Here is a 14755-nt window from a genome sequence, read left to right on the forward strand (position 1 = left end):
GGATGCGGGGGGGGGGGCAGGAGAAATCCTGCGTTTCCCCCGCATCCCGCCTGTTGAGGGGCTAGAGGCGGCGGCGGGAAAAGACCTTCTACCGCTGCTGCCTCCCCCCCCCACTGAGCACAGCTTCGGAGGTCTCCGAAGTTGCGCTCCGTGTGGGGGGAGGCAGGCGGGAGGCGGCGGTAGAAGGTCTCCCCCCCCGCCACTCAGTGTCCAAGGGGAAGACAGGCAGGGGCAGCCGCTGCAACGCCGCGTTTCGGCTCCATCCCCCCTGGCAAAGGAAGATTAGCTGTCAGCTTCCCGCGCTGACAGCTGATCTTCCTTTGCCGCTTTCTATGGCCGCACTTCGTAAGACGAAGCGACGGTCATAGAAAATTTTGTCGTCTTATGAATGCCTCTCGCAACGCAAAACTCTTTTGTCTAGCGAGTTTTTCATTGTGCGAGGCATTCGTAAAGCGAGGCACCACTGTACATGAAAAACAGGCACATTTTTCAAAACCTTAGCACTCCTAGCTTTTTTTGTCACTTTAAGAGAATCTTACCGTTTTCTTCATCAAGTTCTCACGCTCCATATTCTCTCTTTCTTCATCTCTGAATTCTCGCCGCTTTTCAGAAAACTCCAGATGTTTGACTTCTCGCTCAAAGTAATGAAGGACACTAGAACGCTGATATTCCAAGGCATGTTTAGTTTATGACAGGTATTTTAAATATCCATCAACGAAAACATAGGTGCCTCATTTCCAGCCATGGGAGCCGAACCAGGTTTCCATATTACAGATGTGTGGAAAAATGGGGGGGGGAGAGAACCATGTACCCCTCCTAGTCTTAGCTGCTCAGAAGAACTGGGATTAAAATTTAATTTTTAAAAAAGAATGAATGAGTCTCTTGATAATGTAGTTTCTCCCCAAATCCAGCCACCAAAAGTTTGTCAATTGTGCCAATTAGAGGCTGCATTTAGGTGGTCTTCACTGACAAAAGCTGGCCAAAGTAACTGCCTGTTTTCCAGTTGAGTTCTGCTCCCATTCCAGCCCCAGTACACAATTGCTTGTGTGCAATTGCCAGCTAACTGATATGACTGTTACACAAATGCAACAACCATCGTGTTTGCATTTTTCTCTGTTAATCAACAGGATGCCACCAGATCATAAAATCATAGAGTTGGAAGGGACCCCAAGAGTCATCCAGTCCAACCCCCTGCAATGCCAAGCCCACTACAGCCTATAACTCTTAGAACACCATGCAAAAAATCTTGTTTGCGGCTCCCCTGCCCCGCTCCCTAGTCAAGTTTCTGGAACAGGTTACATACCTCATTGAGGGAAGGGTGGCTTAATGTCCACGAAATTTCCAAAACATGCAAGGTGCCAAAGTCGTCAGATACTGCTAAGAAGTGTTGCTTCGCTGTAAGAGAAGACAGAGAATGCAGGAGGAGTTGTACACAAAACACAGAAGAATTTTGTGTTCAGTATTTGTGGCAGAGCAAATGAGCTGTAAGGGTTAATTTGGGAACTCAATCTCTTCCTAGCCTTCTTGCTCTTTGCCCCAAACCTTATTAAATTGGAATCCCCACATACAGTTTTTAAGCCTATTTGTTCAAAGTTTGGCACCAGAGAGCTAAAAGCAGGAGCAAATATCTCAGTGTGCCTACATACTGTACAGAAATATCACAATAAAACATTATGACTTCTAACATCCAAAGACAAAAGATTAACTTTCTACGTGTCTGACTGCAGAGCTAACTGCACGTTCTACATTAATCTGTGCAACTGAGTCCCAGTGCTATTTAAAAATAAAGTAAAAGCCCATTTAGGGAGGATGGAAATGGGTGCTGACAAAACAGGGGGGAGAGCAGGAATGTGAAACCACACGGGGTGTCAGGAAATGATTTTTCCCTAGAAAACCACCTGGGAGTGGCTCCTGAAGCAGCTTTTCATGTTTTAAAAAATGGCACCTGGACTCTGTTTCATGCATCTGCTTGTAATGTGTAGTTCACCCAAGGCCTTTTTTCCAGCACTCATTCCACTTTCAGCTGCTGAAGACAGAGGGTAATGCTTAGACCAGCAGACCTAGGCAACATTGCATTGCTGCTTTCCCTATTCTTCCTTTCCCTTGCCACCTTATAGCCAACTGTGCATGTGATACAAGTTTGATATCTCCATTTGAATTGCCTTCCTTTTTTTCTAACCTGGCAGACCCACTGCAAAGTTACATTCAAAGTAAGGAAATAGGAAATACGGTACACTGACATACAAGAGTATATCCAGGGTTTGATGCAAGTAATCAGCGCAATACAGACGTTTTGGGTCTGAGATGCTTCATGAGTCTTCTCCAACAGGTCCCAAATGTCAATATTTCCATCTTCTCTCCCAATGAAGAAAACACCTGGCCTTGATAAGGACCACTGCCCAACAGTGTATCTCTTTGCTGTGCAACTTGACACAAGGAGAGGTCCGCTCTTCATTAAAAACGCAAAGACCAAAAGGAAAATAATAATAATAAATAATAAATAAATAATAAATAAATAAATAATAATGAAACAAATACCAGATTAAAATTGTTCACCTAACACTTCCATCTTCCTGTCTTTTTTTGAGTATTCCTGCCTTTTCCCATCCCATCCCATCCCATCAAAATGGGGGCTGCGGGGAAATCCCCATTAAACTGTTCATCAACTTTCAATCATCATGCTGACAAGTCTTACACATTGTACAACCAGTTACAATTCTACGTGAGAGTGCTTTTTAAAGGATTTTGTTATATTTGGGTAACTTAACTGCAATTGAAGAATACAGGAAAATTAAATATAAATTTATTCGGGATCTGTACCCTCAATTTATGGCAGGTGCATGGGATATAATAAATTCCACTCTACTGGCAGAAGATGCTATGCTTGCATCGTGAATTTATGCATATACGCTGAAATAGTGAAACCTCTACACCTGTGGGGAACTGAAGAATATCCTTCAGTATGTCCTGAATCAGTTGGGCACAGTATTATTCAAACAGGAGCAAGAAATAGGGGTGTTATCATGTTTCTGTTTCTTGCAAAAAAAAAATCCAATATGTTTCGAACTATAACAGCTCTTGATTAGAGAATTATGGCTGGTTTTAAAATATTCTGTTATATTCACTGAGAGGAGTCATATAACATATAAACCATCTGCAGGAAACTTCTATTGAAGAATATCAAAGGAAATAGTTAAACAGGTCAATGTCCCACCCCTAACCCCCAACCCCCAACAAATAGCTGAAAACACATTCCTACCTGTTCCTTGTGCTACATTTGGAACGGACTTGTCACCCCCTTCTTAAGGATTTCCCATTCCAGAGGAACATACCGTGACACCTTCTTTCCATATTGCAAAATTCCAGCCTCCAACAGTGAGAAGTATGTCTTTGAAAAATGGAGACCTCTGTACAGTGTGGACAATTCCATCATGGATGATGTACGTGTTGGATGGCTTTTGACCTTACAAGAAAAAGAGAGAGACTCTGTTTTGTATGTGCATACATTTGTCTCTTTGTCACATTTTATCTGGCTCTTGCAAGGTGTTGAACTAGTTGGTAAGTGCCTATTCCGTGCCCATTAAAGAGGTCAGGATAAAGAAAAGAATTGCTAGGAGACCCGTCACAGAGTTACAATCCCCAGCACCCTTAACAAACTAGAGTTCCTAGGATTCTGGAGGAAGCCATGATTGTTTAAAGTGGCATAAGTGTGCAGATGTGAATAATGCCTCAAAGTACAGGTCCATATGCCACAAATGCATATAGTTCCTCTGTGCAAATTAAAGAAGGTAGATTGGGTCTTACCAGCCCCACACATTGCTTTAAGGGCAGCAGGGCACACAACAAAGTTTTTCAAAAGTTTTTTGTTTGTTTTTTAAAGGAAGGTCAGGCGATCTAGGTCCTCCCTGCACAAAAAATCCCCAGGACTCAGACCCCCCCCCCGACAACCCCCTCACATTGCCCCTGAACCTAATCTAACTAGTTCCTTTACCTACATCTAGTTTTTGAAAGATGCTCTGTTCATCTGTTCTCATCTGAACCCCACAGCACAGTAAGAATACATGCATGTATCTCCTTGAGTAATAAACCTTAGCTGCAGTGTGCGAGGGGAATTTAAAGTCCGTATGAAAATTTGTCAGGAGTTTCTGCCAATATACCCATGTGATTTTTCCTGATTTAAATATTTTGGCAAAGCAGTATTTATTACCCTTAAGACGTGCATTTTTAAAGCATTGCTTGGCTGGAAAACCACACAGCACAATTTGGAGAATTGTAAAATTTTCAACAGTGGTTTCGTTTTGATTCAACTGTTGCTTTGGAAATGCGAAGATAATTGAATTTATCCCCCATGCCCCATTGCTAGTAGTAGTGTTCTCAGCATTTATTTGCCTTTTCTACCTCTCCCTCTCTCTTTTACTCAGCAACACCTCTCTAATGCCAAACTCATTACTGTACTGTTAAACTCAGTTGAGTAACATTAACACTGACTAAAGAAACTGTTACTTGCAGATTTTTTTTTTCAGACCTGTGTTTTCCTTGGTTTAAAACAAACAAACCACACGAATCCCACCCAGAGAAATTAAAAGCATACCAAGCAGTCTTCCTGAGTCCCCATCTCTCTCCATCTTCCAGTCGGTACAAAGGACTTCACCATCCTGCAATGCCATAAAGTGAAATACTGGTCACAATTTTTAATTTTTTAAAAAACTGAGCTTTGATCTCTTTTGAAGCATACAAAAGTGTTTGCAAAATTGAAACAATTTCCTGCATGATGCCTTGTTTTTAAGATGCGCCGCAAACTGAGAAAATGCAGAAGAAACGTGGGGATGGTTTTGAAGGTGCTTTTTTTAAAATAAATAAATAAGTAAAATACACTTCATGGTGTGGTTATTACTTTTCCTTTAAGTTCAGGCCTTGCATTCTCCCATTGCCTCTTATCTCCCCCCACCGTAAACAACAATTGTACACCCAAACGTCCAACTTACCTCAGTCCCAACAAAAAAGCTGCTGGTGACATTTTCTAGCAACTTCAGAGGTTTCATGGACGTGGCCTGTATCTGGCTATATGGCAGCTTTTCCACAAGTGCCTCCTGTTTGACTTGGGGCTGTGTTTTGTCTTTGGAAGAATGTGGATAAAATCACTATGCAAATCGTATATACAAAAACTCCTGAAACTTTCCACATTCCTACTCACTCACTGCTATCATTTCACGTGTTTTGCATTAAAAACGACAACTACTAAGCACAGCAATCGTTCCCATTACTTAATGCCTTTCGCAGAAGGTGAAATCCCACTCGTGGCAAGCTATGGAAAATCCACATTTCAGAATCGTCATTGTCCTGCAGTTTATTCAGTTAGGAGTTCTCAAGAGAATTGTTATCTAACTCCCTCAATGGGTATGTTTCTCCATGTTTTATGAGAGAAATTGCTGTCAATTTCTCCAGGTTATCTTACGGCGAATAGACATGCCCCGAGGGAAGCATGTATGGCATTTAATGAACGTGCTCTCTCAAACTCCTAGGGACACCCCCCCCAATAAAATATTTGAGGGAGCCAGCCTCTTCCCCCTTCCCAGTTGATTAGCATTGCCATTCAAATGGTGTGCGTGCGATGTGTCTTGTGATCAATTATGTGGGGTGGGGCGTACCTGGGCCCCCAATATTGCATTCAAGTTTGCATCCCTGCTCTCCCCCCCCCTCTCCACTAAAAGTAGATTTAGTAAGCACCCACAATACATGTATAGTGTTGGGCTCAGAGGTTTTGCAAGCAAAAAGCTTAGCTTCCTGTGCACCCCCCCCAAACCCCTCCCCAGAGGGTATGGGGCAACCCTGAATGACGTAGAAACCAGGTGGAGGGAGATGTGCTGGCATTAGTCTATACAGTGCATGTATATATAATGTAAATATATATATACATACCTTGAATTTTGGTATGGTAATGCTCTTCTCTGAAGCTAAGTTTTATAGGGCTGTACTCTGCGCCTGTATCTGTCTTGGGCAGGTTCAGCTGTTTTAAGATAAGCAGAGCATTATCATATAATCCACAAAGAAACTTGAGTTAAAAGTTACATCACTTTCAGGTGTGACCAGACAGAAAGGCAGCTTACACATTGAGTGGTATTGAGATAAGAGGTCAGAAGTATTAAGTTGTGCCACGCAAGCCCTCACCAACCTGGTGCCTGCCAGGCAATTTGGACTACAACTCCCATCAGTCCCTGTGGGGCTTGCTGTCCAAATCATTTTTCCATTCATAAGTTCAGTTTCTTTCCATTTCCACATCAGATTGCATTTTCTTTCTTTTTTTTAAAAAAAGGAAAGTCCTTATGAATACTCATCAGCATTTTACTATGAATTTCTCCCCACAAACACGTTTTCCTATGTCATTTTGCCTAATATACACCTTTTACCAAGCAGGTTTCCCTCCATAATAATGCATTTGTGCCTGCTATTTTTATGAATGCACACTTTATCCTAGGGATGCAAAAATAAAAATAAAAATGTACACATTCCCCAGCTGGAGAATTGCACTGCGAAATTCAGAACTGCGCAAATTTCGAAGGACGGCTGCTTTTCAGTTTGCATTTTCTTTCAGAACGTGTGGATTGGGTAGGGCTTGCTTTTAAATGAATCGTGTTTATCCGCCATCCCTGCTGCAGAGTGGGACAATTTGTACATGCAATTTAAAATGGGTGAAACTCGAAAAATTAGAATAGCGTCGAAAAGTAATGCAACTTATTTTATTATTAATTTTTACAAATGCTTTCTTTTGGAAATTCCACAGTAATAAAACAAATAGTTACAATAATACAAAAATAAACATCGGTATTGCATTTCATTAATTCCATTCCATTTATAATTGACCTGCCTAACGACAAGTAATTACAATTACAACAAATAAAGACTTGACATATCTTGCTCTGCATGTCATGCATCTATCTCATATATTGGTTTCACCTTTTAAGTTGCATTACTGAAATAAATGCACTTTTCGACGATATTCTAATTTTCCGAGTTTCACCTGTAATTCTTTTCCGAAACATAGAGTGCTCAGAGAGAAACCTCACTGCCTTGAGGAGATGAAAGGTACAGTAGAGAAATTAACAATAAAACTATATGCTGTAGCCACATCATCCCTATCAATTCACCTTGGTGGCTCTCCTGAATTCATAGCCCCGTACCTTAATGAGAGGCCTCCAGCAGAGATCCAGGTGTTTGAAGGTAGTAGGCACATCAGGCGGAGCCAAAAGCACTTTCTCATCCTTTTTCTTCTCATTTGAAGGCTGGAGAGCAGGCCTGTGGGCTCGAAGATCCCAAAAATAGATTGTGCTGTGAAGGAATAGACAATGATAGAAAAGTTAGGTTGTAGCTCCAGCCTGCCTCATCCCCTTTCTATGAGATAGCAGTTGTTTAGGAACAGCCGAATACATCAGGTAAGCAGATGTCACAGAAAAAGGAGCCCCTTGGGGTGTCATAAGGATTACAATATGCTACAAATGGAGAGCATTTGGGAGGGTGAAAGGTGAGTCCCTACTGGGGTGCCAATAAGAAACAGGTTTCAAAAAACACAATCATGATGGGAGGTGGTGGTGAAGTAAAATGAGCAGAAACAAGCCCTAAATCCACCGATTAATCTACAATAAAAGGGGAGGATTTTTACTCTTAACCCAGCCCTGAGCAACTTGCGATTACATCCTCCAAACCAAACGCAGCCCATTTTAGCTATCTGATAATCCCCTTTTTGCAGTGTCAGGTAAAGGTAAAGGGACCCCTGACTATTAGGTTCAGACATGACCGACTCTGGGGTTGTGGCGCTCATCTCGCGTTATTGGCCAAGTGAGCTGGTGTACAGCTTCCAGGTCATGTGGCCAGCATGACAAAGCCACTTCTGGCAAACCAGAGCAGCACACGGAAACGTCGTTTACCTTCCCGCTGTATATCTACAGTCGGTATAAGTATGCCTCAGTTTGAGTACCGTGTTTCTCATATTTTAAGGCATCCCCAAAAAATAAGCCATGACAGGATTTCTAAGGGTTGGTGAAAAATAAGACATACCCCGAAAATAAGCACTATCGCAAAGCCCCGACCGAGCGAGAGGCGAAGGCGCGGGACCCAGCAGGAGCTCCCTGCCTGCTTCCCCGAGCCGTAGCGCATCGGGGGACAGAGCCGAAGATCGGCGGGCGCTCCTTGCTGGGCTTGACAAGCCCGGGAAACAGCGCCCGCCGATCTTCGGCCCTGTGCTGTGTGACAGGCGGGGGTGGGGGGGAAGCGGAGATCGTTCTCCGCTCTCCCCCCACCCCCGCCTGTCACCGAAGATTGGCGGGCGCTGTTTGCTGGGCTTGACAAGCCCGGCAAACAGCGCCCGCCGATCTTTGGCCCTGTGCTGTATGACGGGCGGGGGTGGGGGGGAAGCGGAGATCGTGCTCCGCTCTCCCCCCACCCCCGCCTGTCACCGAAGATCGGCGGGCGCTGTTTGCTGGGCTTGAGAAGCCCGGCAAACAGCGCCCGCCGATCTTTGGACCTGTCCTGTGTGACAGGCGGGGGTGGGGGGGAACCGGAGATCGTTCTCCGCTCTCCCCCCACCCCCGCCTGTCACCAAAGATCGGCGGGCGCTCCTTGCTGGGCTTGACAAGCCCGGCAAACAGCGCCCGCCGGTCTTCGGCCCTGTGCTGTGTGACAGGCGGGGGTGGGGGGGAAGCGAAGATCGTTCTCCGCTCTCCCCCCACCCCGCCTGTCACAGAAGATCGGCGGGCGCTGTTTGCTGGGCTTGACAAGCCCGGCAAACAGCGCCCGCCGATCTTCGGACCTGTCCTGTGTGACAGGCGGGGGTGGGGGGGAAGCGGAGATCGTTCTCCGCTCTCCCCCCACCCCCGCCTGTCACCAAAGATCGGCGGGCGCTCCTTGCTGGGCTTGACAAGCCCGGCAAACAGCGCCCGCCGATCTTCGGCCCTGTGCTGTGTGACAGGCGGGGGTGGGGGGGGGAAGCGGAGATCGTTCTCCGCTCTCCCCCCACCCCCGCCTGTCACCAAAGATCGGCGGGCGCTGTTTGCTGGGCTTGACAAGCCCGGCAAACAGCGCCCGCCGATCTTCGGACCTGTCCTGTGTGACAGGCGGGGGGGGAAGCGGAGATCGTTCTCCGCTCTCCCCCCACCCCCGCCTGTCACCAAAGATCGGCGGGCGCTCCTTGCTGGGCTTGACAAGCCCGGCAAACAGCGCCCGCCGATCTTCAGACCTGTCCTGTGTGACAGGCGGGGGGGGGGGAAGCGGAGATCGTTCTCCGCTCTCCGCCCACCCCCGCCTGTCACCGAAGATCGGCGGGCGCTGTTTGCTGGGCTTGACAAGCCCGGCAAACAGCACCCGCGTGCACTTTATTAAAAAATAAGACATCCCTCAAAAATAAGCCATGTCGTGTTTTTTTGAGGAAAAAATTAATATAAGACATGACTTATAATATGAGAAACACGGTATTTTCAGTTTAAGTACTCCGTGGACCTGTCTGGAATGGATTAATCAACTTTCCATTACTTTCAATGGGAAAGTTAAGTACACTTCAGGTTAAGTACAGACTTCCGGAACCAATTGTGTTTGTCTCTTGATGGGTTTTCCATATGTGACAAGCTGGCTGTGGTTAGCTTGGGTGTATGTCACAAATTCTAACCTTGAGCATGTGGGGGGCAAGGTGATGGAAGTCAGTCTCTGAAGCCTCTCCTATTTAGAGGACTATTCTGAATGCCAGTGTGTGTGTTAGAGAGGTTTTCCTGCTCTTAATCTTCCTTTGCCAACACACTAAATCTAACATCTAGACACTCCACGGCATGTGCAAACTAAATGCTAATGGAGCTGCTGAAGAATACTCTTATGTGAAAATGCTCGTGCAAAAGTAAGTTTTTTTTTAAAAAAAGTTATGCAAGATTCCATAAAGCGAAACCTTGCAGGTAACATTTTTCAACAGCTTAATTGGTAGTATGGGACATCAGGATTTTTCTCTCTCGTCTATTGGTATTAAGTAGTTATTACACGAAACAATGGAAAGAAAAAAGAAAGGGGGAATTGAAGAAAGAGTGAAGACAGTACCTTATCAACCTGCTTCAGAAGTCACAATGTGTTTGAAGACATTGCCAAACCACAGTTTCCTGGTTATGACATCACAGGAAACTGATTTAGGAAATCGGGACATCTTTGCCAAAGCAAGCCACAGGAGAGCAGGAGCAAAGAGGATGGGCAAGGAGGGAGCCTGCAGGCACGCAACTCATTCCTGGTCCAATAAACCATGGTTTAAATGTCAGAGATTGTGACATCTGAATTGGGCCTTGCATAATAAACCTTGAAGAAGAAGAAAGACTTACCAGTCTGGGGAGCAGGTGACAAGCTGTACACAAACTCCGGCTCTGTTTTCAAACATAGTGCCCATTCTGTTGATCTTAGAAATAGCAAGTAAAACAACGTTTATTAGAAACAAAAATACAAAAGGCAGTAGCTATACAAGTGTTTTGGAGTAGGCATGCTCAACAGCAGGGATGGGGAAACTGTGGCCCTCCACCTGTTAAGAACACAATTGTGGCTCTGTGATGGGAATAGGCATCTCCTAACAACTCCATGCACCCCTAACCAACTACAATTCGCAGGATTCTCTGGGGGAGGCCATGAAGGTTTAAATTGGTATGATGCTGCTATAAGTGTATAGAGCAGATGGGGCCTAATTCAAATCTTGCCTCTTTCATAAACATACTAGGGCGCCTAAGTACTGCCCTACCCCCTCAACTGCAGCATGACGATCATTTGGCCTACCTTACAAAGCTGTTGAAAGGGTTGTTGAAATAATGTACATAAAAAGTTGGGAACACTGGGGAATTATCTATAGTCATCATAATGAGGACAGGCTAGAAATTCACAGTCAACATCCACATCACACAACATTTTTCTTAAAGGGCACACACACACAAGTTACAAGCGTATGCACAGTTTTTCATGCAATAATTAAATTTATCTCATTTACCAAAACAAAACAAAGAAGTATGGTGTGAAGCAGCCCTTTGAAATCACATGGGTAATTCATACTGAGCTAAATATGCATGGGTTGCTTAGTGTAGATCACTGTTCCTGTGTTGGTCCCAGACAGTAATACAGAAGTAACAAATAAGGCCTTATTTGTATTTTTCTCTTTTGCATTAACAGTACAGATATGAAATACTTACAACTGACTCTTACCTCAAAAAACTCTGGCAACCACTGTATATCTGTTATTACTGATTTATGGCCATATTCAATGGAAGAGACTGCACAGTATCTCACCAAGTGTGGCTCCTTCCCAACTTGTTGTTCCAGCATGAAACTTGGCTGAAATTGAACACAAATTAGTGTCCACTAATTTCCATACATGACAGAATCATAGAATGTTGGGAGTTGGAAGGGACACGAGGGTCATATGTTATCCAATTCCCTGCATATAATCTAAGCCCCTGCAATGCAGGAATCTTTCACCCAACACAGGGTTTGAACCTGCGGCCCTGAGATTAAGAGCCTCATGCTCTACTGACTGAGATATCATTTGTATCCATTGCATGACCCAGCTCTTTCTAGTTTTTCCATGCTTTCTTGGTGGGCATTGCTTCTTGCATCCACTTGCCATTCCTGTTTGTATTGTGAATAATTTTGAATACATCCTGGGGTGGGGGGAGGAAACGGTCAAGAATTCATTGATACAACCTGACCTATCTAGCTAGCCCATATTCTAGGGATTGAGTCAAAAATAATAATACTCTTGCGTTGTATGAGTGAGCACCTGGGTCTCCCTTTGTTTTTCAGGGGCAACTAAAAACACAAAGCCACAGTTTCCTTTCACACCTGAACAAGAAGAAGAAGAAGAAGAGTTTTGACTTTATATCCCACCTTTCACTCCCCTTAAGGAGTCTCAAAGTGGCTAACAATCTCCTTTCCCTTCCTCCCCCACAACAAACACTCTGTGAGGTGAGTGAGGCTGAAAGACTTCAGAGAAGTGTGACTAGCCCAAGGTCACCCAACAGCTGCATGTGGAGGAGCGGGGAAGCGAACCCAGTTCACCAGATAACGAGTCCGCCACTCTTAACCACTACACCACACTAGTCCCTTTTAGATCCCTTGAAAGGATAGTTACAAATTTTGAGCTCTTGTTTCTTCAATAAACTAGAATAAATGATGCAATGTGTACATTCTCAGGCCTATGGTACATTGCTCCACATAGAAGTGGGGAGCAACTGCATGCAATACAGTAAACAAATGCAATGTAGGAACTGGGTAATCACTTTCCCTTGTTGTCACAAAAATGGAAATTGCTAATGGCTGTAGCTTTGGGGTGCCTTGCAGAAGCATCTTGCTGGGAGGAGGGAGCAGAGCAGAACTGTTACACTAGCTTCCTAGCAGGTGGACTGCTGTTGCTTAAAGGAGAGAGGAAAGGGAAGGGAATGTGGTGGCGGGGAAGTCAGTGTGACATGAGCACACCAAAACAGCCCATCTCATGCTCCTCCTGGGGCATTTGCAGCATGCTAGCTTCTCTCCCGCCACCTCCTCCCCCCTTCTGGCAAGCCACAGCGACCCACCTGCCAGAAAGCGAGCATGGTGGATCTGCCCCACTTCCAGCCCCTTATCCCTATGTTACACTTGTGTGCACACAAACAAGTGCTCTGGAAAGCCTGCAACTTCATTCCTGCACAGAAGAAAATGTGAAGCAACTTTCTCAGTGGTTCCTTGAGGAATTCATGATACGGAACGTTAAAAGCAGAATCTTTAAAAAGTACCAACCATGTTAACTGTGGTATTCTTGCTCCCGCCTGTACCAGACTTAGCATTTCGTAACCTTTCTTCATACGCTGAAATGTCCCACAGTACAACCTGGAATGGGAGGGCGGAGAGGGGAAATGACACGTTAGAAGGCAGATTGTCCTGTTTTAATGGACACTTTAATGTGCCACGTGATGGAAGGATAGAATATGCCTCTACAGAATATGCAGAGAGGGCCAGCTGAGCTCACAGGGAGAAGAAATCTGTTTTGTACTAATAGAAAGGGAACCATTTTTATGGTGGTTTTTTTGTTGTTGTTTTTATAAAAAAGTCCCATACAATGGCATGGGGATTCCAGGTGTACTTCAATAAACCCTGAATTATCTAAATGAGGGTGTGATGCAACATCTAGGGAAGCCTCAAAGTAATCATGTAGGCAATGTTAGCATTCTGAGCAGGGGTTGCCAATGCGGCGCCCCCAGGCACCCTTGGGCCCACAGAGGTCTTCCCTGGCACCCATAGGATCCCACTCCTGTGCTGAAATTAGGCTTGAAGGAAGCATTCTGCTGCCACCAAAAGAATAGGCTGCAGTGTGTGCTTGGTTGTGGCGTGTATGTGATGCCCTGGCATTTTCTCCAGTTTGCAAATGTGATCACAGACCCCAAAAAAGGCTGGCAACCTCCGATTTCGAGGGTTAGATGAGAATGACCAGACCCTGCATGGGCCTTAGCCCTTGCTGGTCCCCCAAACATATGCAAAACTGCTGGAGCAACTTATTCCGCAATATCGATGTATGTTGCAAATGCAAACAGGTAGCTGAAAAATAATGGAATCCTAACCTGTCCATTAATGCAGCCTCCTGCAATGATGTTGGGATTGCTTGGGGAGAACTGAAAGCAGTAGATATCTTCAGGGCACTCCAGCATCAGCTAGAAAACATAAATATCCACATGGGGAGGGAGAAATAGATCAGATCTGAGGACAGTCTTATGCTGAAATTATTGGTCCTGTTCTTTAAACACCTCAGAAAAATCCAAGCCCTCCTTTACCTGGGGGTGAATTGGGTCTGCAAAACTCCAAAAGAGAATTGGTGCTTTCCACAAGAGCAGTCGACCAGAGTTGTTCACCCGCTCCTCGTAAGACAGTCGCTCCGTTACCGCTACTGCGATGATCCCTGATTGAAGACAAATGTAATTTCACCTTTTGCAAGGGTAAAACTCCGTTTAAAGTGGTCCATGTCCACACTCGGCCATGCTGTCAGAAATTTGCGCCAAGAATTGTCCTGGGGTGTTTCAGAAGAGGTACAAATCCCAAAAGCTAATCATCACCATCACTTCTCGATGGCAGTGAATTCCACAAGCATTACGTGAAGAGATGTTTTTCTTTTGGCTGTCCTCAGCCTTTTACTAAGCAAGTTTCTGGGCCACCTAACACGATGGTGGGGGTGGCAGTGAAGAAACAACTCTCTTATCTGCTCTGCCCACGTTCTTCTAGTCATTTACAGGCGCTGCTTTATATTCTGCCTCCTAAGTGGAGCTCAGGGTTCTAGCCTGCCTGCAGCAGGAGTCTTAAAGTAGCATGGGTTGCCTGTGCCCGGGGCCGTGTGGAAGGCGGGTTGTGAGGGAGGGAAACGGATGCAAGTATGCATGCAAATTCAACAGCCTAACAGTGTCTGCATCACCCAAGAGATTGCAGCCTCGGGGATAAGAAGAGGAAGTTGTTCCATTGTTTGGAGAGCTCACTTCCTGGTTTGCATGGAGAAGCCGTTTTCAATGGAAGCCCACATCTGTATTGAGGCAGTGCCGGGTGTTGAAATTTTGCGCCGCTAACAATTTTGGGCCTGGGGCAACCACCCCGTGGGCCCCCCATGCTACGTCACTGGTGTTAACATCCAACTTGACTCTTAAGAGTAATGAAGCAGAAGGAGACTGCAGCAATAACACCGTTTCACTTTCATTTCTGCTACAGCTTGCCTAGCGTGAGGTAACCCAAGTTTCCTAAA

General features: G+C 45.2%; 2 protein-coding genes across 8 annotated transcripts in view; one reads left to right on the forward strand and one right to left on the reverse strand.

Annotated features, from left to right (window-relative positions):
• The window catches only part of SYDE2 (synapse defective Rho GTPase homolog 2), a 58789-nt gene extending 53915 nt beyond the window's left edge, over nt 1-4874 (forward strand). For 2 of the 6 annotated variants that reach the window (XR_015950979.1, XR_015950982.1), the window contains exon 11: nt 611-2562. The gene's annotated coding sequence lies outside the window, so the exon portion shown is untranslated. Of the gene's footprint in view, nt 1-610; nt 2563-4523 lie in introns of those variants that run through there. The other 4 variants (XR_015950981.1, XR_015950984.1, XR_015950983.1 and 1 more) reach the window with 3 other exon arrangements.
• DNAI3 (dynein axonemal intermediate chain 3) overlaps nt 1-14755 on the reverse strand; it is a 38000-nt gene that overhangs the window by 3835 nt on the left and 19410 nt on the right. Inside the window, exons 10-22 of one of the 2 annotated variants that reach the window (XR_015950985.1) lie at nt 13803-13927; nt 13593-13682; nt 12775-12864; nt 11206-11334; nt 10344-10417; nt 7179-7326; nt 5920-6007; nt 4986-5116; nt 4592-4655; nt 3260-3463; nt 2245-2449; nt 1304-1395; nt 540-662 (exon numbers count right to left, since the gene is read on the reverse strand). Coding sequence is in view for 1 of the 2 variants with exons in the window: in XM_035121728.3 (XP_034977619.1) it covers nt 540-662; nt 1304-1395; nt 2245-2449; nt 3333-3463; nt 4592-4655; nt 4986-5116; nt 5920-6007; nt 7179-7326; nt 10344-10417; nt 11206-11334; nt 12775-12864; nt 13593-13682; nt 13803-13927 (1490 nt within the window). In the remaining variant the exon portion in view is untranslated. The remainder of the gene's footprint in view (nt 1-539; nt 663-1303; nt 1396-2244; nt 2450-3259; nt 3464-4591; nt 4656-4985; nt 5117-5919; nt 6008-7178; nt 7327-10343; nt 10418-11205; nt 11335-12774; nt 12865-13592; nt 13683-13802; nt 13928-14755) is intronic. The other variant, XM_035121728.3, reaches the window with a different exon arrangement.

Source organism: Zootoca vivipara, chromosome 7 (assembly GCF_965207765.1).
Source record: "Zootoca vivipara chromosome 7, rZooViv2.hap1.1, whole genome shotgun sequence".
In the NCBI taxonomy this organism is placed as follows: Eukaryota; Metazoa; Chordata; class Lepidosauria; order Squamata; family Lacertidae; genus Zootoca; species Zootoca vivipara.